General features: G+C 35.8%; 1 protein-coding gene across 1 annotated transcript in view; it reads right to left on the reverse strand.

Moving 5' to 3' along the window:
* Positions 1 to 24,757, reverse strand: part of DIAPH3 (diaphanous related formin 3) — a gene marked incomplete at both ends in the record, with an annotated part of 259,224 nt that overhangs the window by 188,088 nt on the left and 46,379 nt on the right. The window contains 11 exons of the mRNA XM_082303926.1: positions 348 to 680; positions 2,954 to 3,058; positions 3,684 to 3,748; positions 3,883 to 4,001; positions 5,272 to 5,383; positions 5,478 to 5,640; positions 6,073 to 6,183; positions 21,639 to 21,744; positions 22,203 to 22,339; positions 22,707 to 22,776; positions 22,860 to 22,934. Of these exons, the coding sequence (XP_082160052.1) occupies positions 348 to 680; positions 2,954 to 3,058; positions 3,684 to 3,748; positions 3,883 to 4,001; positions 5,272 to 5,383; positions 5,478 to 5,640; positions 6,073 to 6,183; positions 21,639 to 21,744; positions 22,203 to 22,339; positions 22,707 to 22,776; positions 22,860 to 22,934 (1,396 nt within the window). The remainder of the gene's footprint in view (positions 1 to 347; positions 681 to 2,953; positions 3,059 to 3,683; positions 3,749 to 3,882; positions 4,002 to 5,271; positions 5,384 to 5,477; positions 5,641 to 6,072; positions 6,184 to 21,638; positions 21,745 to 22,202; positions 22,340 to 22,706; positions 22,777 to 22,859; positions 22,935 to 24,757) is intronic.

Below are 24,757 nucleotides of genomic sequence, written 5' to 3' on the forward strand. Positions count from 1 at the left end.
GAAACTGTATAGCTATCAGTACAATGCAGTGACTGATCTAATGTAAACAATTTGCTGAAAGACAAGGCACAGTAGGACCCAGGAAGCATGCTGGTATCAAGGTTGTATTAGTCTAGACCAGAAATGACTTTTCCAGGCATCTCGGAAAGTCAACAGATACTTGCCAAGATGATTCATGAGTCAGTGAAAGACAGCTTTTGGAAAACAATGAAGGCAGAAAGTATTCATATCTCACATAATTTTAACTAATGTATCAATTGCTCTATATAGTCTTACTCCTGACTATCTATTCACTGTAAGGTCTATGTAAGATTCTACATCAAGTGTTTGCCCTTAATCAGTACTACCTTGGACCAGTTGAGTCTTTTCATGGTAACCTCAGGTCTGAATTCTTTTTTAGGCTTCATTCCAAATGGCAAAGTACATGAAGGTGGAGACCACTGTGCTCCAGGCAGGCCTGATAGAGGTGGTGGTGGAGGAGCACCACCGAAAGCCAGAGGAATTCCCAAGCCATTCAAAAGTGGTGGAGGAGGAGGTGGAGCTGGTGGTGGTGGAATTGCTCCGTTAGAAGGCAGCGGTGGAGGAGGAGGAGGCAGTTGATGTGGTCCTGCAGCATCGAGTGGAATGACAGATGCATCTCCATGTGCTGATGGTAGAAAACCAGGTGGCAAGGAGCCATACTGATAAGGAAAATATTCTTATTCAGTTTCACATTTTTTGTCAACAAAATGCCATAACAATCATAGTTTATAAATTATGTCCAGTAAACCAATTGAAAGTCAGTGCCATTTTTCTTGTACAGGACAATCAAATATGAATTATAATGAGGCCAACGTGCTATTGATTTCATAACTATGTCTCAACATTTGAAGCAGACATCCAGACCAGGGGGTGCATGCCAAAAATGACAAACTGAAATGCTATATCCCACTTCTCATATTTCACCGATCATGGTCTAAGAAGGGTCTGATACGTATCATGATGAAATTTTATCTAGACTACCATGGTTTAGCTCAAATTAGAAAAATAACGTCCTAGTCTCTAATGTTCATATTTATCCTACAGATTACAGAGAAACATTCCAAGGACATAATAGCAGAAGCTGAAGAGATTAGTAATTCTGTTGAAAAACAGGTATTTTCCAATATAGGAGCATTCTCATTCTACAGAATTGAAAGCACAAAGTAATGATGAAAAAAAAAATCCTTCCAAAAAATACAGCTGCCTTACGCAGTGATTTCTTATTCGATATAGTAAGAACATCTATACTGTATCAAGATAGGCTTATTAGCACTTCAGTAAGTCTAAAAAAATATGTTTATTTCTACTATTTGAAGAATTTCTATCATAGGCCTTCAAACATTAATAAATAGGTATCTGACAAAAACAACAAAAGAATAAATAAGAAATATTTATCTACTGGTGATAGTATTAATCAACTTTTCAAAGCTGATTTCAAAGCTGAAACAGTCCATTTGATTTTTAAAAAATTGAGGGAAATACAATAAGCAAAGGATTTAATATTTTTAAAAGGAAATAGCTGAATATCAATAAATACAAATAAATCCATGCACAACAGTATTATTGTTTTGAATTTCTGAACATATGCATTGTTTGCATTGACAAGTAGACACTGAAGAATTAGGCTCTAATTACAAAAGAAATACATGAACAAATACTAAATACAACAAAAGAGTAAAGGAACGAGACCAGGAGAAAAATAGTCATAAGAGGTGGAAGTAGCCATGCTAAGTAGCAATTGCTGCCATAAGGAAACCAAAGATTCCTCTTAAGACGGATTTAAGAGTACTAAGTTGCAGTAATCAATTACTTGATATTTACAAAACATTCTAAGTATCCCATTAACAGTGGGATAATTCACAATATGATAATTAGTTAGCATAATCATATGTTATGCTCATGGTCTGCACATAAAACAAGTTATATTTAATACAGTGAACAAGAGAAAAAGTAAAATATGAGAAAAAAACCATTTCACTCACAAAAAGTATTTAAGCACATTTTCAAGATACACACATAAAAATTCTTAATGAATGATATTTTTTTAGAATACAACGATTTTTGTAATTGCTTTTTTTAAAGCCTGTTTGACTTTGACATTAACAGTTAATTCTGACCAGAAACCTGAATTAGAATGATGTTTTTAAACAGACCAAACCAGAGCTAAGCTAATTTTCCTCACCAAGAAAATTAAATAAGCTCAAGAGTATAAAAAATCCTGTATGATCAAAACATACATTTTATCACCTTCCTATATGCATGTCTTCCCAATGTTGTCTGTCTTTAGCCATTTTTAGACTGTGCTTCTTATTCCAGGAAACAAAACACAGGAAAAATCACAAAAAAAAGTCTCCTTACACAGATTTTAGAGCTGAAGCAGTTACAAGTTAACTCAAGTGTTACTCTCAAAAATCTGCACTATTCTTCTCCATCACATTTTAAAATATCTATGCTTGAAAATTGAAAAATTATCAGGAAATGTTTTTATCCAGCCACAGGTTCTTTCTTTCACTGCTAGATATCCATGGTAAGGCTTCAGCAAAGCAAACTGCGTAATGAATAATTTCCTGTGGAGGGATAAAGATCACAGTGATGAATGCTAATCTAAAGGCGTAAGACTTGTTACCCTATGCGGTTAATTACTTTGGAAATATATGACACTGAAAGCAGAACCCAAATGAAACATAAGAAACTAGTTTAATTAACAGAGCTCAGGCACAAAAAGAATCATCTGGGAACTCAAATAGCTAATTAATGTCACACTACAATTCTTTGTATAAAACAGAAATAAAGGAAAATAACAGTCAATAATAATCGATAACAAGGATTCTTTGAAAAAACCTTCAACTGTACTGCCAGAATCTGCAAAAGATGCAAAATGAAGTCCCTTTCAAAAACAATAATTCATACATTCATTTAAACTGTTTCATACCTTTGATTTAAAAGCTTGTAATTCTGCTTCAAGTTCATTGATTCTTTCTTCTTTTTTTTGCAGTAGGGCCTGGGTCTCCTGATGAACTACAAAATCTTTTTCAAACTAAAAAAAAGAAAAAAAAAAAAAGGAAAGTTGTTGATACTAGTCAGTTCTGCATAGTTTCTTTAGATTCCACCTTTTCCTTTTGTGTTTGTTAAAACTCACTCACATGTTAACAATACTAAGGACACACAGAACATATCTGCTGTTCTAACTTCCATGTATCCACTGAGCGGAAGTACAATCGCTGTTACCACTACAAGTCATTACTATATGAAATGGCATAAAGTACTTAACATATTTTAAGTTGGAATTAGACAGAGTAGCTTAAAAATTGATGTACAGTAATACAGAACCTGTAGATACAAATGAGTCAATTCTTATTCTCCCACCGTTTATCTTGCTGAAGAAACTGATAACATTCAAATAAAGTATTCAGTTGATTTTTGGGAGACTTGTACATGAAACCTTAAAGTAAATAGTAGAAAGGCTGTCAATTAAGGTTAACTACTTTACACCACTTTTCTCTGCTTCCTAGTCCTCAAGAAACATCTGAATTCCCACTTAAACATAGAACTAAAAGTAATTTGAAGTTAAAAACTATGCCACGTTCAGTTACACCATTCATGAAGCTATTAAGTAATCCCCTGTGTCCATCTTATGATCATATAACTTAAAAATTACTTACTTTTCTGGAAAGTTCAGAAGCCCTCTCTTCACATTCTTCTAATCTTGCTTTATCTACACAAATATCTTGAAAAAATAAACAAACACACTTGCACATATATAGGGAACACAAGATTCTTCATCACATGTACAACTTCAACTTGGTTTCGGAACGTATAAAGAAGTATGATACTGTAATCATTTCCAAACATAGTACTTACCTACTAAGTGGCTGAAATTTATATCTAATCTTTTACGATACGTGAAATCTGGGTCTGTTCCACTTCGATGTAATACTATCTGGGACACACACTCTTCAATTAATTTGAAATACTGTGGACTAAAGACAGAGAAGAGTTCTTTTACAGCATATTCATTTTTTAATGTATACTTAAAATCTTGTCTCTGAACACAGTAATGTCAAAAGATTTGGGCTGACTTATTTCCATAGAAGGGTAGGTGCAAGCCCCAAAAGTCTCAAAGGACAAATACATCTGACAGTTCCTTACACCAGAACAGTGTGCACAAAGCCTGAAAAAACAGTGGATCTGAAGATAAATGATTGTATGATATTATATTATGATATTATAAACTCTGCATCTCTACCCCTATGGAAATACAGGAAGGAAGAACTCCCTCCTGCTTCCTCCCAGTAAAGAGAAGGCTCTTCCTTCAGCTTGATCCCTTCTGGGTTTGTGACTTTTGTAACTCTGGATGCATTGCAGCCCTGCTTCAGCAAGAGGAAAGAAAAGCACTTTGTTCTAAAATTCCAGGGAGTATGACAGCTGGGTCACTTGCCCAGAACATGCAAGCTGTGAATTCAAACCCTTTTAGGTGGAAGAGGTCTAGCACAGGGGTACCCATGTCAAGCAAGCACTCTTAACTTTTAAGAGTACACCTGAGCTACACCTTGTCTGAAATGCAAGGTTATGCAGAAAGCTATGCAGAAAACGGATGACTTTCCTTCCCTGTTCAGTTCATATCTGGTTCCTCCAGTGTTTTTCCTCAAAAACAACACAAGCAGATTTTAAAAGAAAAGTTTTTTGGCAGCTTCAAACATCTAAGATTTTATTAACTATTTCCCTGTAATTTATCTGACAAATTTTCCAGGAGACACTAACATGTTCACACTGACCTATAATATATATTGAGAATACTTGATTCCCAACCAAAAGTTACTCTAAGTTAAGCATATGTTCAGATTTCTGTATAAAGTGCACTTCTGTGCATATTTGGTTATGTCCTTTGGCTGAAATACACCACAAAATTTCAGTGCTACTGCCATGATTTATAACAAATTAAGAGACCTGTCCTGATCACTTATACTTGCAGTCAATAAGGTTCAGATCTCAGGAAAAATAGCTTTCTATATTTATATATAAAATTGTATCCTAAGCAGAAGAGACAAAAACATACATAACATATATAGATGGCATTCTTATTCAAAGCTCATACTTTTGAATATGAGTTCACAAAGGAATACTTACAAATTGCAATTCACAGAAAAAAACTAAACTGCATTTATCATTAAATTTATGGAATAAATATTCTATTAGTGACTAAATGACAACAAAATCCATAATTAACATTTAACATAGCATTAAACATACCGTATAAAATAATCATTTCTTATCAGCAAAAGATGTTGGAGAATAGAAAGAAAATATCCTTCAGCACTAGTGTCCTTAACTGTATTCCACACCATGTTGTAAACATCATTTACTTCAGTAAGAGTGTTAAGGAGAGTAATAGCAAGGAAAAAAATATTTCAGAACTTCTTTAAACAGAAATTATACCAGAATAATGTCCATTATACACTTTATTTTGTTCATATTTCTCTTGCTGACATCAAAAGGATATTCTAGTTCAGATCTAATATCTTCTAAACGATGAGAGAATTCGATCATGTCTTCTTCCTTATGCTCATTGAACACTTTCAACTGAATATCTAGTGCTTCATTCTTTATACATTTTAATTGCTGCAAAGAAGAAACAGTAGAAAGGTTTGCAAAATTAGCATTTCCATACGTAAATAAACCTTATCTTTTTAATAACTTCCATAAATCTATGTTATTTTAAAGTTTAACATTACAAGAACATATGAGTTAAGTTAAATATTCATAAGGTAAACATGGCTTCAGCCTGGATTAACAGGTGTCTGCACAACAGTCTGTCACATGTTCTAAACCAAAATCCTAAAATGCTAAGGAATCAGCATAAAGTTCAGAAAGTACACTTCACCTTTTCATTCCTGTTTTAAGACTGATTCTCATATCTAACTGCTCATGCCCAGACTTAATAAAATGCCTTTGAGAATAATTTATTAGAACTTGTTCTCCTATTCCCCCTCTCAAGCTCAAATAGTCCAATAATTTAAATAGTATTGCAAAGAGAGACTACAAGACGCTTACTGGCAATATCTCTTTCAATCCACTGCGCATAAATTCATTTCTGATGTGAAGCCTAAAATCCAAGTCATCAGGAGACGTAACGAGAGCATTGATGAGCTGCATGCAAGCTACCTATAATAGAGGAAATATTAAACTATTTTATTTCTTAGATTTCAATATGTATCACAGTCAAAAAGACATAACGAACTACTAATTAAGACATTACATCATGTTTAATTATCAATCTACTGTAATCTTATAATTAAGATACTTAAATTTCTTATCAGCCACAAGCTATAAATAGCAAACACTAGTTCACAAATTTCCATAAAAATGAAATATTTTCTCACTTCATTGAATTTTGTCATTTCATACAAATAGCAAGTTCCTTTAGTAAATGAACTTTAGCAGATTGTAAATACCTTGATAAGCATAATATATAAAAATCAATGTAAATATACATTTATCTATACATATATATACAAAGTTACTGACATAATAGAAATGGTAAAGGCTAAAGTCTGTGTGAACAGTGGAAAACGTATTAGAAGACAAAATTCTGATTAAACTAAACCAAACCTGAAGAACAGATGGGGCTTTTTTCCCTTCTTTTTAAAAATCTTCCCTCTTTAAACATACTGAGTGTCATAGAATACTTCATGGGAACCAGTACTCCAGCTCAAAAGCAAGCATCAGGTCAACTATGATGCCTGTATCAGTCTGTGGTTAACTAGTGAGTTTCTCTTCCGAAGAATCAAGAGGTTGATCTTGAAAACCCATAGCCAGGAGCAGCAGGAATTCACTGTCCAGATTCACAAGCCTTTACAATAATGGCAACTTATTATTAATCATAAATAAGGATGATAACAGCCATTATTTCCTTTTTTTACCCTCTTTTATTGTTTGCACATCTTGCTTCAATGCACAGGAAATACGTTATGCGTGTATTTCCAGCATTTTAAAGGGTTTTTAAAAGCACAAGTCAATTAGGATATGTCTTCTGGCCTAATATACTATGTAAACAAGTAAAGCAATCTGGTTCAAACACTTCCTCTGTTGTAAAGCCTTTTATCGTCTAGAAAATGATGATGTATTATGCCGTGGTCAGGCAAAAGATGATACCAGGAACATACTGTATCAGTCATCTTCAAAGTAGGTATAATTCCAAGTACTGAATTTACATATGGTCACCGGAAGAAATGGATGGCCAAGCTACTTTGATACAGACTGTAAGAAACAACAGCACTCATTAGGTTTCCAAGAGGAATGTGCTAAGATTAAATGATAACACAGACTACAACCATGATCCTACCTTTATCCTACTGCAAGGAATATAAGTATGAAAGTAGTTTTATATATTATTTTAGCTGAACTGTTATGGGGGTGCATGGCAGACAGCATAATTTAGGCCCACTTGACAGCAATGTTAGTATATGTAGAAGAACTTTAGTTAATAGGAGAAGGGAATAACTTAGTTATAAGAACATGTAACAAGTGTAAACAACCTGTTAATCAACATGAGAGCTGTGAACCTGTTGAGAAAATCAAGTCAAGCAGACTGTGAGCTCCAGCAGGTTGTTAGGGACCAAGTGTTAGAATGACCCAATTAAGGATCAGGCATTCCCCACCCAATCCCATAAATGATGGTATTTGGAGTCACTTGGAGAAAGAATCCCAAGGGCATCACAACTCTGTGCCAGGGGTTAGGACCATCTCTCCAACTTCTGGAGATGCCTGAGAGGACAAGGATGCTCAAGGGAGGATGCTGTGGCATGACATGGTTGGAACCACTGTACTAACCAATCTGACACCTCTCCTGGAGAACAGCATCTACTCTTATATTACTCCATCATACAACATACCTTGCATCAACAATAATTTTAAAACAGTAATAGGAGGAGAGAACAAGCTTTGCTCCTTCCTCTTACTTGAAGGAAGAGCTGAAATTAAGTTCTACTCCTTCAGAACTTCTATGAAACTCAGTACATGCAAATATCTATATTTGCATAATAATAAAAAAGAAAACTATTGCTTTTACTTTATTGACATCAATAGGACAAAGCACACTAAATTCAATTATTTAAATCAACTGCATAAAAATGTTAAGATAAGACTTCTGTAACTTACTCCCGTCGTAGAAAATAGTTATTCAAGTTACAACATCTAAACAAAATAAAACAACACAAGGCGGGGGGGATCAAAACTTTAGCTGATCAAAAATGAAGCTGTATTAAAGCAGACAAAAAAAAAGAGGGAAAAAAAAAAAGTTTCATGGACAACTTGCAATAAGCATCTGTGATTAACACATCTTTTTCCTTGAAGATAACAAAAGAAGGAAGACAACCAGAGAATCTGTAGGGTCAGTAAAAGATCACGGTGAACAGGAGTACCCAAAGAAAACAAAGGCCACAGCAATAATTCATCAAATGTTCTACTGGGATGGGAAAGGAGTTCCCAAAGTAGAACAGAGACACAAAGAGGTTCAGGGGTTAGCAGAAGAACTTACAAAACAAACCCAACAATGAGAACTCACAAAAGAGTATTCACCCAAAAGTTCTGAAGAAAATTGAGGACAAAATTACACTACTGCATTTAAGTTCTTACTGAAAGGCACGCTGACATCCAAGAAAAGGAAGATGGCAGAAATTATATTGATATTTACAAGGACATTTTCAGGAAGATCTGGACAACTACAGACTGGTACGCTTGACTTTTCTACAGTGCAAATATATTGAAAGTATGATCGAGAACAAAAATAATGAGTAACATGAAAAAAATGCAACATGAATAAATGAACAGTATGAATAAATGCAACATGGCTTTGATAAAGCAAAATCCTGTTTCACAAACGCATGAAAGTTGTTTGAAAGGCTCAAGGAGCAGGCAGGAATGCCCTGATTGGCATAAGTCTGGACTTCAAAAAATAAAAAAAAGTTTGTAAAGTGTTAAAAACGTTTAGAAAAATTTAGAAAACAGTATGTTAAGTAGCCAAATTCCAAAATACTACACAATAGTGTTGCATTTGATGTTTAGAAGCTTCTTTTCTTAAAAAAGCTTTTAGGGCTCAAAAACTATTTGGCTGTATTAAGGTTTGTTGAAGTAGTGTTTCCTTACTACTTTTTTCCTCACTGTAAGTCCATCTTTTTATTTTAAGCTAGCAAAGTGTGTAACGTAAAAAATTAATAAAAATAATAATAAAATAAAAAATAAGGCTAGAAACTGCAAGGCAATGAAAGCCTGTTCATGTCCTTTCTCCGTATTCTTCACAGTGAGATCAATTACACCATCACCTAATGAGTAACAATAAAAAACCTACACGTATTAAAGAGGAATATACCTATGGTGTGTTTTCTTTCAGAAAGGTACTGGCACTACATTACTAGCAGTCAATTTTAAAAGAACTCGGTTAAATAGGAATACAGGTAACAGGACCACAACCTTGACCATTCTCTCTTAAATAAAATATGTTCCCTTGAGAAAGGTCTTTCAGATTTGGGGCTTCTTTAAAGTTATAAATAAGAAACAATCCTCAGTTATACTTCTCTGAACAACCCACTTGGAAAGCTGCTAAATTGATAACAATTTGGGGCTTTAACTCTCATGGTGGATTCTTCATCTTTGTAGTGTCTGTCAGAACTATTCTTATTTCCCTAATTTATGCAATATGATTCTGTACATACATCTACAGTATTTTAGAAACCTAAAGGAAAATATGACTTACTTATCATTTATTTTGTTCAAGTAAATCCAAATAAAACTTTTATATTACTCCTGAAGCCTGTTTCTGTGTATGTACTATTTTTAAGAGTTATTGTAATATTTGTTTGGTTTTTATTGCCAAAGCATCACTCTACACTAGGTAACAAAAAGTGGTGCTAACCCCAAAAAAGGAAACTATAAAAACCAAAAGATAAATAAAAAGAAATTCCTTAGACTTACCTACATCCAAACCCCACACAACAATAAAAAAATATTTAAAAACCACCTCAGGGCCCCAATCCACTTTTCAAAAGAGGACCGAATAAAACCCTCCAGTAATTGTCTTAACAGCACCCAACAGAGAAGAAATTAGGACTTTCCTGTTGCACAACCAAGTATTTTTGAACACTGAAAAAGCTCCTCATATTCAATATTTGTCTGTCATGTCCTTTAAAATCTTGTTCAGAACATGTGGCCTTGTAGCCCACTTATTTTTCCTAGTAACAGGCTACAGGCTTTGTATTAAGCTAACATCACATGCTTCCAGACTTTTCAGGCTTTATTGAGACTTGGCTTGCCTGCCTGGAGCTCTGTTTTGGATTATTTATCTTCAACAGGATTTGTCCAGTAACAGAATGACTACCACCCCACTAATTTTAGATATTGCTTAGCCTTGTACAAAGTTTACTGTTACATACATTTCTATAACTAGCAGATAGCAATATGACCCTAAATAAAATGCAGCATAGAAAAGTAGAGGCATGGGATGCGAGCAAAGACATGTGTTAGCACTACTGAGAGTAATTTGATTGGACCATTAAGACTTCTTTTACAATAACAACAAGTTCTTGGCTTTGAATATAAGGTGTATTCCTTAGGCCCTGTCCTGGTTTTGGCTGGGATAGAGTTACTTTTCTTCCTAGTAGCTGGTATAGTGCTGTGTTTTGGATTTAGGATGAGAATAATATGAGTGATGACACACTGATGTTTTAGTTGTTGCTAAGTAGTGCTTACACTAGTCAAGGACTTTTCAGCTTCTCATGCTCTGCCAGGTGCACAAGAAGCTGGGAGGGAGCACAGCCAGGACAGCTGACCCAGACTGGCCAAAGGGCTATGCCATACCAGATGATGTCATGCTCAGCATATAAGCTGGGGGGAGTTGGCCGGGGGGCAGCGATTGCTGCTCAGGGATGGGCTGGGCATCCGTTAGCGGGTGGCAAGAAACTGCATTGTGCATCACTTGTTTTGTGTATTCTTTAATCTTTTTTTTTTTTTGTTCCTCTGCTGTCCTATTAAACTGATTCTCTCCCCCATCCCACTGGGAGGGGAGGGTGAGAGAGCGGCTGTGTGGTGTTTAGTTGCAAACTGGAGTTAAACCACGGCAGGCCCACAAACTGCACGAGTTGTAGTGTCACAATGTAGTGGAGAATCTGATCAGCCTTGTCTGTAATTTGGACGCAACAAATGGTAGAAAATGCAAGCAACAAAAACAATTAACATTTAGCACAACAATATGTTACAGAATGTCTTATCTTATTATCTAAGTATGGGCTGTATTCTTTATTCTTAAACCTTTTTGTATTTGTTTTGGTATGGGTCCACTTTATCAAACCATCCACTTTACCAGTATTTATATTTTTCTTAAGTAGCCATGATGCAAATTTTTACTTCCCCTAATTTTGAGCTTATTTAGTTGAAATCGGTTATACCATCACTGATTTATCTCTCTGGAGTATGGAGTCTTTCATTCAATTGCATTTTCTTGATTCAATTAGCTCTGCCACTCAAAACCAGTAATTCAGTACATTAACAGATGCCACCAACACCTGTACTCCTGTTAACATCAGTGAGGCATTTCAATGATTGTAGACTTCATTGGACATCACTATCATACGGTTAGTAATACAGTACAGTACTGCAAGGTTACAGTTACATTTCTAATAAAGTCAAACTCCATGTTGTTTGATTACATCAGAATTGGAACCTTTGTCACTGTTATCAGCAGTTTAAAACAGTATATTTTCATGAAAAACTTTATGTGAATGGACTGCTAAGGAAGGAATCAGCATTTATCACACTTGATTTCAATTATCAATGAAGAGGCAATCAGAGACTGAACAAAGTACGCTACTGTGAAAATCCTGATTCAAGAGCAAACTACAGTTTTATCTTTGAGATAGCAATGCAATTTAGATTAAAGGATGTCTACAGATGTAATTGCTGTCAGAAAAAAAGGTATTTTCTTTTAATTTGCCAAATCAACAAGGTGCATGTGCACATGCGCTATTCAAATAGAACAGAGACAGGCTAGGACAATGAAAAGCAAGAAACTCATTAATAAAAAGTACTGTTATTCTAGTACTTTAGTCAAATTTGATGAAGTGGGAATTTGATTGCAGTTCATAACCAGAACATACTTCAGCTTTTCTGGAATAAACAAGGTAAAGATATACTGGATTATGTTAGCAAACTATTTCTATAGGAATAGAAAGACAAAGCAATAGTGAAAGTTCCAAACAGAAGTCTACAAAAAGCAGAATGAGAAAAGGTTATACAAGAGGACACAAACACAAGTCTAAGCAAGGCATTGCTTAGACATCTACCTTTGAGTAATTTGCTTCATGAAAACTTAAAAAAAAATTAAAAAATTTAAAAAGACTAGTGATAAAGACAACAGCAAGAGCCTGTTACTAGATCACATTTAAAACATGCTCCAAATGAAACTATCATTCAATATCTAGAAGTTAGCATATAATACTTTAATCACACATTATTGCAATAATTTGAAATTCGTTCATTCACTTAGAAGTGAATCGCAGCAAGATAGATCTGTTTAGCAAACCTAAAACCTGTAAGAAAAAAAAGTGTTAAATTCTGTCAAGAAGAGAAGTAAGCCCGTGAACATTTTAGTAACACTGCAGTCTGGAAAGTTAGATTTTGGGGGAATATGCCAAAACCAAGAGAAAGAGAAAAATACCTCTCTTAAGCTTGATGAACAGAATCCAAGTGGCTTATTAAAAGGCATTTTTAACCAGTAGTGCATGGAAGATTCAAGAGCAAAGAAGCTTTTTGCTATCCTAAACTTTGCAGTTGGAAGAACAATATATTAATATTACCCCATGTTTGAGAGTAAGTCAATTAAAAAAAGTAGCAAGCTTAGTTCAGTTAGTGTCTGCATAAGGCACAGGAATAAACTGAAACACAGTTCTCAAGAGTTTTCCAAGACAACACAGTTCAAGTTTCAGATACCTGCATTTAGATGCCTGTATGTAGACAGATATATCTATGTAGCTATATGCACAGCTAAACTCCCATTCTTGTTAATCAGTAGCCTGCTAGATTCTTCTTTAAAGCTCTTCTTTAAGATTCCAGATTATAAAAGATCTTCTTTATGACACACATGGAGTGACCAGGGCACTCTAGGATCCATTGTCTTTACTGACTAGGGACCCAATTCATCAGCTTAAACATGAGCACATAGTATACAGAGTACCATTACAGCTGCTTCAGTGTGTCCCATCTGGTTTACAAATGCCAATCCAGAAGGGTGGGAATCTCCTAAAGGAACAGCGTGCTATTTACAACGGCATCTGGACGGACATTTGAAGTTCACACATGGACAACTAAATTGCACCTTGGATTTCCATTGGTTATATGAGAGTTTAGACATCTAGATCCAATGCTTGATGGGTTGGCTTACCTGCAGACTAAATCCTATTCAGCATCTAACATTGCTAAAGAGAAAGATTTGCTATTTATTTAGAAAGCTCATTTGTTCCCAATCTACAATTTTTTAAAAAAGTCTGATATTTTACCTCCATCTGTGTCTATTTGTTTAGGAAGAAAGTCTAAACCACAAAAATGCCTCAGAAAAACAAAAAGTAAAATCTGTCATGATTTTTTTTTTAAATTACAAAGATAGAGGTACGTGACTTGTTTAGAAATACCAGATTATGACTTTCTCATCTTAAAGTAGTGCTAAATCTGTTTAACAACATGCTTAAAAAAAATCTGAACATTCAAATACAGATTGGTATTTAGAATTATTAAATTACCAGAAAGCACTACTGACTTCAGATTCAAACAATGAGTTTGTTCCCTGCTTCTAGAGTGTGGCTACTAATCAAAGAAATGCAGTAGAAATAACAGATATGGTAATTTCTTCCACAAAAAAGAGACTGTCCAGTCTCCAATGCTGCTAATAAAGGGTTAGACCAAAGAGAAAACAGTCCAAAGAGTTCAAAGAACTTCTTAAGGAAGAAAGGAAGCTACTGATAAATAATTATTTTCTTCAAGTGCTTGTCTCTATGTGCATTCATACTACACACAATTCCAAGGAGTATCCACTCATAATTATTTGTCTTCAATGTTCCTAATTAAGCAAAAATTGAAGAACAGTTCTCCCAAATGTAACACCATTCCTTGACAATTCTCAAAGCATGTACCTCTTAAGTAAAATGCCTGTGACGGTCTACCTGTCAGCTCTATAAACGTCAATTCTTGGTACACAGAACAATCAGTCACTGCTTGCACTCCAGATGAGTGGGCCCTAACTGCATTCTTTTACACTCAATTACCTTGGATAAGATTCTGTAAACAGACTGACAGCCTTTTAAATTTTCAGCCACGAGCACAAGGTGGAAAAGCTTTGTCCATTTCAAAAAAGATGTCTCATCTTCAATGAATTAAGAGGTACTTCTGCTGAGATACTGAGGTTTAGTGAAGATAGGTAAATTAGCTTCCTAGGAAGCCAGAAGTCACTGTGAGCAAAACATTCTGGGCAAATGGTCTATATCTAAAACCAATTCATAAAGAGTTGTAGATTCTGTAGGTGGAGGTATTTTGTCAGTCTGCTCTTGAGAAGATGCCTGAAGAAGTGAAATTATTTTAGGCTCTAACAGCGAAAGGCATATGGTAATACACAGCTCTCTGGTGTACCTTCTAAAATTTTGTTGTGGTGCTGAGGACTGCAATTTCTAAGTACTCTTTCCTGAAGGGCACCTCTAACCCAAACAGTAATTACATCTTGAGAGTATCCCGCTGTTTACAATAGGCATGCAGTGAAGGCATGTAGAGGCACTTTCCTTTCTTTGGGGAACAGCCAAGAGCACATCTTTCACTTCACCTGGCAGTCTAGTTAGATGCTTCCTTCCCTTCTTCATCTCTAAAGAACTGCAGCTAAGTATAGTCCACTATGTTAGTTTTCAGAGGGCTTTTGGGTCTGTGAGTATATTCCATCTGGAATGCTTTTAATGCCCTGCTGCCACATGGTAGGGAAATCTACAATACTTCACTTTGAATGTTTATCTAAGAGATGGGCATATATTGATGGATGCAGACAAGTTATTTTTGGTAGGGAAGAACTTTGCATGGAAGATGATACAGTTCACCTGGAATGTCAAAATTTTGAACACTTTCCTCCATGAGAAACTAGACCAATGAGATCAGATATATTCTGCTAAGTGAGAAGTTACAGCTTGAAATTCTAATCCTCTGCCATTCTAACCAGTGATGTCTATAAAGTTACAAGATGCATTTTCTGAGGATTCCACAGTCTGTACTTTAAACTTGCATTTTACCCAGCTGAAGATCAGACAGAATATACCTGGTCCTTTTCTGGTGGAAAATGCCGGGTACCTCTCAGTAGCTCAGAGCAGCTTTTTCCTTGCATAGACAAGGCAATAAATAGTAACTATGATAAGTATCGTGTTGCCTTGCCTATTTGAATAAGAGGAACTGCAGTAAGATTTTCTATTTCTATTTTCTACTCACTCTTACTGCAAGTATGCATTTGTAGAAAGTCTGTAAAGATAATGCATATTTAGTTAAATTCTGCTTGCCAGTGTTAAATTGGATGTAGATTAGGCTTTAGTACAGACACTATACTGATGTTCATCAATTATTTACCCTTGCTAAAGACAAAAAATTCTTAGTAATGACTTTGAGATGTACCATCCACATGCATGTACATTTACATGGATCTTAAACAAATATTATCAGTCTCTACATTTAGATAAGGTGAGCTTTGCTCTGATTCATCCTATTACATACACAGTTATGGAAAGGATCTCATTAGCACAGAACAACCAAGAATCACCAAGTGATTCAGCTAACCAAAATATCACAGACCGTACCATCTCACATTCTCATAGTATTAGATGAAAAAGAAAGATGAAATGGTATTCCCTGACAACTAAAAATACTGAGAGGGTAATGCTACTGATTAATAGATAGGACCTTTTACTCTGTCACAAAAACGCTTCTCCTAGGACAGGCATGAAGTACCTGCAGGTTTCCACAGGGATGATCAGTGCTCATTTTTCAGGAGCTTAATCGGAAAAGGAAGAATTGCACCTCTGCTTCAACATTGTACCTCTTCTCAGTTCTAACTGGAAAATTAGAAGGAACTGGCATCTGCAACTAGAACTGTACAGAAGAACAGCAGTCTTCCATTAGTTAAACTGCCTGCTTGAGGAACGGTGATGAAAGATCATGATTAGAGAGTAGAAGCATTCATTTGATTCTACAAGAAGAATGAGAAGAAGCAGGCAACACATAATTTGTTGTTGTTGTCATCATTGTCTCAAATACATAAAAACGGGTTGTGTCAGAAGAGATGTATTTCCTGCGTCCGTGAATTGAACAACCAAAGTATTAGACTTTTTCAGTTGTCGTCATAAGTATGTACATGGTACCAGATTGCCTTGTATGCATTTTCTTGAGCACAGGCTTAAGATGTTGAATTACATTTATTTTAACAAAACCAGAAACTCAATATTACTCCTGGCTGTACTTATATTCTCAAACTACAATCACTTAAACATTTAAGTATGCTTTCCATAATTTTGGATTTTATGAAAGATAAAAGGGAGAATATCCTTTGCTTTCAACAAATGCAAAAAGTAGATAAATAGAGCTTTCAATAAAAATACAAAAATCATCATACTGAGGCTTTTTACGTATTCAGCCTTCAAGTAACAGAAAAGTTAGTCAATTCAAAATTGAAAAGGTCAGCTGCTAGTGTCAAATTGAACTGCCACAAAGCAAGCCTACATATATCAAGCAGATAATCAAGGAAAGTATGCCAAGTAACTGACAACTGTAAACTTTTGTCTCATTAAAACACTGTCAAATTATCCACCAGGTCAATGTCATTGTTATAAAAGTTTACAACTGATTCACATGAGGAACCTTGATTTTTCTGATCTTAAAAAAAAAAAGAAATCTAGCAACTATTTGTGGAGTCTGAAAAAAGAAAAAAAGCCTTTTAGCAGAAAGAATGTGTTGAAATGGAAGTTTAACTCAAAAAAAAAAAGAGAAGAGAACTTTCATTAAAAGTTTCCATGTCTACATAAGACACAGCAAATGAAACAGGAGAATGTTACATCTTTTCAGGAACTTTAGGGTAACATTCTCAGTAAAGTCAAATTAATATATTTAGCTTAAGTATTGCAATTGTAACATTTTGAGTAATGTCTCAGTTTTAAAAATGCTCCTATCTTCTATATCAGAGGATAACAAAATACCAAACAGAGGTATAGCACAATCATGAGAAGGCATAACTAGTAGAAAAGTACTTGTTTAACATCTGAAGAGTGGTCCTAGAAAAATAAAAGTTGTTACTGCACAGTTAACAACTCAGATGAAGTCTTCTGCACTGATTCAGTTATCTCATCAGTGGTATCTCACTAATGGAGTTGAGCATCGCTGTAAACAGCGAGTATGAAAGTGCTCATGTTTATAAGAAATATCTAACAGGTTAGAGATAATCAGCTATGACCTTTTTTCCCTGCATATCAACTGTCTCAACTGCCAGTAATATTGCTATCTACCTATTTCTTAAACGGGCTGCTTATCAACAACTGTTCACAAGGGATTATAATTTCTGAAGCCTATTCCCAAGTATTGATCCAAAAGAGCTACCATCTGTTCACCTTCCATTTAATCTGCAAGACATACTTATAGATTTAGAGAGGCCCTTATAAATTTATTTAATTTTTAAAAAGGGGAAAATGGGCAAAATGACCATTTGTATACCCATCACTGGCAAAGGGAGAAGTACATAGGATTAATTTAATTTACCTGCTGCTTCAATAAATTAAGGGGCTGCTTTTAAGGCAGTTTCCATGTGCTTTTTGAACTGTATAGAAAAAGGAAGTTATAGATAGCTTTTTTTCCTTATTAAATCTACACACATGCAAATATATGCAACTCCTGAAAATTCAGGATCACATTTGGAAGCCTACCACTCAAAACAAAATGTTGTTAATTTCAGGACACTGAATACCTATAAGCTAGTAAAGAATAGTCAGAGAAGTACTGCTCTTCATACTGTTAAATTTTAGGCATCTCATATAAGTGCTGTGATGGACCTGGAAGTTCTCAAACCCTTACATGCTCTATAGAGAATATAGGCTCTTAAATTCTCTTAAATTAGATACAATATCCTGAAATTGGAAAATATAATTTCCATGATCTAAAGCGTTTCTCCCTACTGAATCAAAATATTTTTAAATTTTTTGTTGATATCCATAATCATGTCAAAGAAAGAAGAAAGATGCTCAGCCAATATAAAGAGACACTGAACTACCATTATTCAACATTAAAACTAAATTCCTGCATTTGGATGTTTGGGGTTTTTTTTAAATTCTTTGACTGATTATATTTATAAATAAAACTTTCTTAATATTTATTATATATGGGGTTTTTACCTTATTGATTATACTGAAAGAATAGAAATAAGCATAACACAAAATCATCAAACTTTTCATATTTTTGTTTTTCAGGTTGATCAAATAAGAACAACATTTTTTACTTATATTATGACCCCATATCAATGTAAACCAAACAAGTAAAACAAGTAAACCAAGAAAGAGTAAAACACATACAAACAACAAAAGCCCCTGATGCAGTGAGCCAAATGTTATATTGTCCTGAAAGTCTGATGTGCCCAAGCTTGCACACTTGGCCCAAATTCATACTGCCTGCTATTTCAAGGATGCTAAAATATGGAGAAAAAAAATCATACTGAATAGGAACTTGTTAACTCAACATCATTCACCCTGAAATCTAAATGAAACAGAGGCCCCAGAGGAGAACAGAAATATATGAGATCATATATTTAAATTTAATACTGAAGAACTGCAATGATTCTTGCAAAAATACCTAAGGTAAGGATCTGCTGCTACAAGAAATTTATGTCCAGTCTGGAAAATGCAGACTAAAAAGCCTTGGAAAACAAGAAATTTGTTGTATTACAGTCTACATTTTCCTTCTGCAGTCGCTTTCCAGTCCCCCTACAACTGGAGCTCAAAGCTCTTTCTCCCTCTCCTTACTAATCTTAACTGTAGGTTGAGCCTTACACAAAGTCCCCCAGGCACTGCTCAAAGAAAAAATTTATTACTCTACAGTTCTCCTTACAGTCCCTTTGCAGCCCCACTCTAGCCTTGCCAATGTAAGGTCTCCCTTTTGACCCTTAAAGCATTTACTATGCCTTACATACTATGCAATACATTAGCAAAATATACAAATCTGGGGGGAAGGGGCAAGGAAAAAAGACAAATCTTTCTGTACTAAGCCAGAATCAACATCTTCTATATGAAGCCAATACCAACCTGGTACACTTTTAAAAACAAACAATAAAAGAAATATAAGAACAAACAAAATATCCTACATTTCCATCCAATAAAAATTATTGCTGGGGGAGAGCCTACTTGACCCTGAAGTTGGCTATCTGTTGTTCCTAAAAAACTTGACTATCATCATTGGTAATGGAGTGCAATACGCACTACAGGCATTTAGAAATCTTCAAGTTTGGAAGGAAAGGAATTAGAGAATTCATAAATTCTTTTATTCTGTTTTCATTCAAAACTTTTTAACTCAGTGTAATAAATCCAAGATGAGATATACAAACATTTACAAGATTAAGAAATATTCAAATTAGCAGATTATCCTTCCCTCAGTTATCACGTCACCTGGCAAATTACACCATGGCTATGTATTCCTACTGCCAGAAAACTGAGCAATAATTTAAAGCTGAATTTGTCCTATCACAGTAACTGATTCCCACTATGGCTATGACAGCAATATTTAAAGAAAGGGAAAAAAAGAAAATCTTGCTATCAGATCTCTTGCTCAGGACAGAGAACACAGGGATACCTATGCACACTACAACAAAAAACAAACAAACAAAAGAAACAGAAGGCAACCATTTCTTTGTCAAATCAAAGTAACTGAATTTAACTGACTTTATGCTGGATACTAATTTTCTGTCTCCTTCATCTTTTGTATGATATACCCTTGACCTCAGTTTAGCACTCTTAGAATGTGCATTCTAGAATGCACTTCAGAAAACAAAGTATTTTGGTAGTGATTTTCACAATACCGGGTAAAAAAGAAAGACTGTTTACCCAACAAGTTATACTACAAATTAATATCTAGACTACTAAAAATGGCTAGAAAGCAACTTATTCAGAGACTACAAACAAGGTAAATAAATAATTGTAACTGTAAAAAGCTCTGTTCTAGAATGAAGAGGCATGAAATCACATAATAGGAAGTTGAAGATGGGAGAATCAAGGGATGCCATCCAGAGGGACCTTGACAAGCTGGAAAAGTGGGCCCATGAGAACCTCATGAAGTTCAACAAGGCCAAGTGCAAGGTCCTCCACCTGGGCTGGGGTAACCCTCGGTATCAGTGCAGGTTGAGTGATAAACAGGTTGAGAGCAGCCCTTCAGAGAAAGACTTGGGGATATTCATAGATGAAAACTTAGACATGAGCCAGAAATGTGTGTGTGGAGCCTAGAGAGCCAATTGTATCCTGAGAAGTTGCGGATGCCCCATCCCTGGAAGTGTTCAAGGTCAAGCTGGGCAGGGATTTGAGCAGCCTGATCTAGTGAAAGATGTCCCCTTCATGGTAGGTAGGTTGGAACTAGATGATCTTTAAAGATCCCTTCCAACCCAAACCATTCCATGATTACAAGATAGAAAGAGTAAGAAAGAAGGGACAATTTTTCAAAAAAGGATCCCATTGGTACTGGCATAATTCAACTACAAATGATTCTCCACCTTCAAATACTTCTTTATGGTTAGCTTTTCAAAAAAAAAAAAGCATACAGCAATCTTTACTATCAGACATGGACTATTTATACAAAAGGCGACAGTGGAGTAACACGATCATTTCTTTCTAACTTGAGATCCATCTTTTACCATTATTGTAATATTCACAAAGAATGATAATTATGAACAGCATTCACTTCAACAGAATTACATGAAAATCAATATGAGTTAATATTTACACTCTTAGACCAATGATTTATAATGATCATTCAAATGCACTATAATATTTTGTGTCTTTCTGCAGTAAACTCTAAATCCAACTGAAGCAAATTGAAAACTGAAAATAAGGTGAAAGGTTTCTTTCCTAAGACTCTCTGGATGCAATTTTACGAAATCATAAAGTGAGCATGAGGGACAGATTTCCTGCTGATTTTAACATTAATTACAAGAAGCAGTTGCCTAAAAACTTGCTTTTTTACTATTATTAATCATTAAGTTTCAGGAAATTTCACCAGAAGTGAGATAATCTTTTTGCATCTGAATATATGACTCGTGTTTTATTTTAAAAAGCAAAATAAATTTAACTCCAAAAGTCTGTAAGGTTTTGGTGAATAGAAGTCAACAAATTAACTTGCAACACGCCCGTGTTTCTCAACACTGAATCTTCCCATGACACATTTTAAAAGATAACATTATAAACAACATTCCAAAATTTGACCCCTTATTGAAACAGTATACCTCCTTTTTTTTGTAATGACTTGTTCAATACAGAAAATTAAGTAATTTTATTTTTACTTGTTGCAGAGGTTTATGAAAAAAATTTGCTTACTTGCAGCTGAACTGAGTTATCCTGAAGACCTTCTACAATAGGAGAGAATCTATCAACATTCCTTTCCTCTGCTGCTGCTGTTACAGCTTCCAAAATTTTTTCAAGGCTGTAAGAAAGAAAAGCATTTCACTTAGGAGAGAACCTTGCTGTTCATTTGTTATCTGAAGAGCCATGTTGCCAAAGTATTCACCCGCCTCAATTTCTTGTGTACAAATTTAGGAGGTTTAAGCATTACTTGTTTACTTCGGAGACTTCTGTAGCCAAAAAATGACTTACTGGATTACAATGGTTAAGATACCTTAAAAGTAATGTTAAAAAATTTTAAGCAAAAGAATGGCTGCATAACTACTTCCATCTAACCAGTACATCCACATGGCAAAAAGAAAGCTCTTATTGATATGACCATAATAAAAATCACGGACAAAGGTATTCTGAAAACTGACATCATAGTACAGATATTACTTTCAAACCTAAGTTGCAAATTTTAGCATGTCACTCAGGCATAACTATAATTTTGGATATTGTAAAATTACCTTACTATTTCTGGCTAAATACAGTACTTACATGTTTTCCTCTCCAACAATGCACATTGCAGAAAGGAGTTTAACTATATCCGTCATCATGTTAGTTTGCTTGGGATCAATTGCTTTGATCAGCAACAAAAGGCTTCTCTCTTCTCCCAAAATTCTTTCCAATCCATACTAAACAACAGAAAAACAGTTGTAATGAGAATTGGAGGAAATCCAAATGACTGTATTGAATATCTAGTAAAAGACAGCGACAGTTCCCTCATTTAAGTCCATCAAATACTTAATTAAAAAAATTAAATGAGAGAAAAGTCCAAAATGGGTTACTTATCCTGTAACAAGGGCATACATTAGCATCAAAAGTTTACACTATCCTCTGAGTATGTTTCTGCAGAGAGGAAGTGGGAGCAGAAAGAACTTCAAACCACACCTGACCAACACACCACTTCTCCAAATTGCACAGGCTTATACCCACTGATCACGTAGATTATCTGATTGAACTGTAGTAATTTAGATTTCCAGATTTTAAAAAATCCCATACCTTATTATTCATGAAGGCTCTCAAACACTGTATAACCTTATGCTGACTCCTCTTCACAACTTTGTCCTGGCTGAATAAATAAAAAATTTAGTGAAATTAAATGCTGTTTACATACTAAGAAAAGCTGGCAACTTTATATGAAATCATCCTTACTTTTTTGTCTCAACCAATCTTTCCAAAACATCCAACAGCAGCCCCAGACCTTCACGGCCAAAGTTTTCAACCCAGCTAGGGAGAAAGAAAAAAAGACATTAAAAACCCTGACATTTCAAAGAGTAATTACAATGAATGAAAATTGTCAGCATAAATAAAAGCAGTATAAGTGGATCATTTTAAAAACCAAAATCGACTCTTTACTCAATAGAAGATCAAGAGGCATTCCATTCACTCATTGACGCAATTAGATAACCTTAAATTAAAAAAGATTAAAAAATTACAGTAGTCATTAAATTTAGTAATTTTAATTTTTAAATAACAATTATACATGCTTTGGTACAGAACTGTAATTAAAAAACCCTTGTGAAGGAAGGGAAGAAAAAGAACAATTTCTACTACACACTGTTCTAGGGTCTCCTGGAAAACTCAGAATCTAACTGTAAATGACAGAGAAGGAAAGAAAAGCCTAAAGGAATTGCAGAAGTGGCTGCCTGAGATATTAATCCATACAAATATCTCCAAATGAACACAACAAAAATTTAAAATTTCAGCTGTTGCCAAAGCTGTCTTTTTGTGAGGTGAAACCTGGCCATGTTGTTTCTACATGAGACAGCTGCTTCACAGTGTTGTTTACTATCACCCAAAAACCCTTGATATCAAATACAAATAACTGCATGGCTGACAGCAGTACTGCAACCATCCGTTTGATAGTAGCTGTCGGTCTGGCTGAAACTATAATGTTTGATCAATTACTGTATAGGGTTTGCGTGGCAAGGTTTTGGTAGGTAGGGAGCTACAGGGGTGGCTTCTGTGAGAAGAGGGGAAACTTCCCTATGTCCAATAGAGCCAAGGCCAGCCAGCTCCAAGACGGACCCACCGCTGGCCAAGGCCAAGACCATCAGTGACAGTGGTAGTGCCTCTGTGATAACATATTTAAGAAGAGGGGGGCAGGGGGAGAAAACTGCACAATTGCAGCTGGAGAGAGGAGTGAGAATATGCAGGAGAAACAACTCTGCAGACACCAAGGTCAGTGCAGAAGGAGGGGGAGAAGGTGCTCCAGGCACCGGAGCAGAGATTCCCCTGCAACCCACGATGAAGATCATGCTGAGGCAGGCTGACCCCCTACAGCCCATGGAGGTTCACGGTGGAGCAGATATCCACCTGCAGCCCATGGAGGACCCCACACAGGTGGGTGCACACAAAGGAGGCTGTGACCCCATGGAAAGTCCATGCTAGAGCAGGCTCCTGGCAAGACCTGTGGCCCCGTGGAGAGAGAAGCCCCCACTGGAGCAGGTTTGCTGGCAGGACTTGTGACCCCGCAGGGGACCCACGCTGGAGCAGTCTGTTCCTGAAGGACTGCACCCTGTGGAAGGGGCCCATGCTGGAGCAGTTCGTGGAGAACTGCAGCCCATGGGAAGGACTCAGGTTGGAGACGTTCGTGGAGGACTGTCTCCTGCAGGAGGGTCCCCATGCTGTAGCAGGGGAAGAGTGTGAGGAGGAAGAAGCAGCAGAGAAAACATGTGATGAACTGACCGCAACCCCCACTATCTGTCCCCCTGCACTGCTGTGGGGGAGGAGGTAGAGAATTCGGGAGTGAAGTTAAGCCTGGGAAGAAGGGAGGGGTGGGGGGAAAGCTGTTTTAGGGTTTAGTTTTTATTTCTCATTACCCTACTCTGATTTTGATTGGTAATAAATTAAACTGATTTCCCCAATTTGAGTCTCTTTTGCCCATGATGGTAATTGCTCAGTGATCTCCCTGTCCTTATCTCGACCCACGAGCCTTTCATTGTATTTTCTCTTCCCTGTTCAGCTGAGGAGAGGGAGTGACAGAGCAGCTTTGCTGGGCACCTGGCATCCATTCAGGGTCGACTCACCACAATTACCTAACCCTAAAT

The sequence above is a fragment of the Platalea leucorodia genome (genome assembly GCF_965183815.1).
Source record: "Platalea leucorodia genome assembly, chromosome: 2".
Taxonomy (NCBI): domain Eukaryota; kingdom Metazoa; phylum Chordata; class Aves; order Pelecaniformes; family Threskiornithidae; genus Platalea; species Platalea leucorodia.